Below are 2,500 nucleotides of genomic sequence, written 5' to 3'. Positions count from 1 at the left end.
AGACCGGTGGAACTATCGATAACAACCTGCACCTGAAAGGGTTAATTTTCCATTGCACTTCTGTTACAAAGGGTCAGATTAAACCGAATATATATATTTATTACTTGAGATATATTGTATAATGTTTGTATATCGTCTGATATCCCTTGTATATTCTTTGTACATATACACGGAATATCCCTTTACCTAGGTACAGGCCAGACCATAATATTCGTTCTCCTATTGGACAGCGACCCCCTAGGCGCCACGGCCATACCCCCAATGTCTAGTTCAAAGTCACCGCCAAGGCTTGTCTCAACATGTCCAGGTTTGCGCAGTAATACGAGACAGAACTGAGGTTGGCACTAGATTATTCACCTTACGTATAAATACGGCGCAGGTGGAAACAGCAGCACTTCGTTCACTTCGCTTAGTCCACAGTTCATTCAGTTCATCATTCGTTCAAAGTAACGTATCGTCTTAACGTTAAAGCCTTCACCACGAGTCAACGACCAAGTGAAGTGAGCAACCTTTGCGTCTAAATAGAGCACTTATAATATGTGCGAATAGGATAGTAAAAGTGTCAGAGCTTAGTGAAATAACGTCAAGTTCGACCTAGTTAAATGTGAAGTACCGTGCACAGGAGAATCTACACCGGCGAATGCAGAGCCTTTTCCGGCTGGATTATATTGCTTTTGGTACTGTGGCTGCTGGAGCAGAGAACAGTCTACCCCACTGCTGTGTGGGATTTACCCGTGAGGAGCATCACTCGAGCCCGTCTCTAGGAAGAGGCTGGCTGGCTTTCATCCATGCTGTCTAGCATACTTGGATTATAGCTGCTGCTTTTGTCTGCCGATCGAGGGGAGTATATGTACCGCCTCCCGTAGCTGGAGCTTATTGATTCCTCGTTGATCCAGACTTTTGCATCCGAACCTTCCTCTCCCCTGCTGGCTTACAACCGGAGGGAACCCCCTTAGTATCTCCAGCTGAGTATCTCCAGCTGACCTACGAGTGTGCCTTATCTAATTCTTATGCTACAGGTGGTATTAATTATCCCCATCGTAATATGCTCATGGACTTACGCTCTTGACCTATTCATGCACATTCTTCGCCATACAAGCGCGACCCTAATTCTCAATACTGTAATCTGATATTGCTGCTCTTCTAATAAATATTCCAAACAGGACTTTCTTTGTTAAGCCGTGTTATTGTGTGGGTGTTCATCATATATACCGTGTACTGTATGGCCAGTAATTAAAGTACATAACTAAGTAGTGGTTTAATAATACCATACTCTCAATACAGTCAGGGAATTGTACCCCTCAGTTACAACTTCAGAGAACCACGATGACGAAGCGAAGGAAGATGAAGAAGAACTCAACATTCTCAATCAGTCAGTCAGTCAGTCGATTGACAGCGGAGGTGTACTTACGGGCTGTTAGCCCCGCCCCCTGAGGTGTACTTATGGGTGCCGTTAGCCCCGCCCCCTGAGGTGTACTTACGGGATGTTAGCCCCGCCCCCTGAGGTGTATTTACGGGATGTTAGCCCCGCCCCCTGAGGTGTACTTACAGGCTGTTAGCCCCGCCCCCCTGAGGTGTACTTACAGGCTGTTCGCCCCGCCCCCTGAGGTGTACTTACAGGCTGTTAGCCCCGCCCCCTGAGGTGTACTTACAGGCTGTTAGCCCCGCCCCCTGAGGTGTACTTATATCATGTTAGCCCCGCCCCCTGAGGTGTACTTACGGGCTGTTAGCCCCGCCCCCTGAGCGGAACTGGACGTACGGGGCAAGTTGGAGGAGGAGCCTGACGGCCTCTGGCCACTCCCCCTCATTGGAGCGGAATTCGCAGGAGGCGGAGTCACACTCCTCAAAGCTGAACTGGTAGTAGGAGTTGGAGTCCGCGAACACCACCCGCTGATCCACTGGGGGGCGGAAGGGAGACGTTTTCAGTGAGGATACAAGGACTAGCAGAAGACAACAGGAACAGATGAGGATTTATTTGATTTGCAATCAATTTCCAAGTTAAAGGTGCAGTATGTAGTTTTTTCAAAGAGTCAGAGAAGTTAATCACTTCTAAAAGGTATATTTTTATAATAATAATAATAATAATAATAATAATAATAATAATAATAATAATAATAATAATAATAATAATAATAATAATAATAATAATAATAATAATAATAATAATAATAATAATAAACAAACTGTCCTCAGAGGAAGACTGGATCCCTGGGCCCGCTCATTTATCAACAATTCTTAGAAAGTGTTCTATTTTCGTACTTAAGCACAGAATTTAGAATGTGTGTACGCACAGAAATATCGGGATTTATCAACCGTGCGTACACGGGTCCTACGCTCCTCCGTGTGGATAAATACCATTTGTTCTTACCGTCAATGCTCGTGCATGATTATCCATATATGGTAATGAAACACCCCCCATGGGATGTGAAATAATGGACTGACCCGAGCGAACTCTGAGAAAACTCCACGAGCGAGATTGTTTACGGAGGCGCTGTCGAAC

General features: G+C 45.3%; 1 protein-coding gene across 1 annotated transcript in view; it reads right to left on the bottom strand.

Annotated features, from left to right (window-relative positions):
• The window catches only part of rapgef5a (Rap guanine nucleotide exchange factor (GEF) 5a), a gene marked incomplete at its 5' end in the record, with an annotated part of 100,158 nt that overhangs the window by 57,811 nt on the left and 39,847 nt on the right, over positions 1 to 2,500 (bottom strand). Inside the window, 1 exon segment of the mRNA XM_084327061.1 lies at positions 1,721 to 1,898. Coding sequence (XP_084183187.1) covers positions 1,721 to 1,898 — 178 coding nt within the window.

The sequence above is a fragment of the Notolepis coatsorum genome (assembly GCF_963971535.1).
Source record: "Notolepis coatsorum genome assembly, chromosome: 13".
NCBI classification, from domain to species: domain Eukaryota; kingdom Metazoa; phylum Chordata; class Actinopteri; order Aulopiformes; family Paralepididae; genus Notolepis; species Notolepis coatsorum.
The sequence above is the reverse complement of the archived record's forward strand: the minus strand, read 5'-3'. Positions and strand labels throughout refer to the sequence as shown.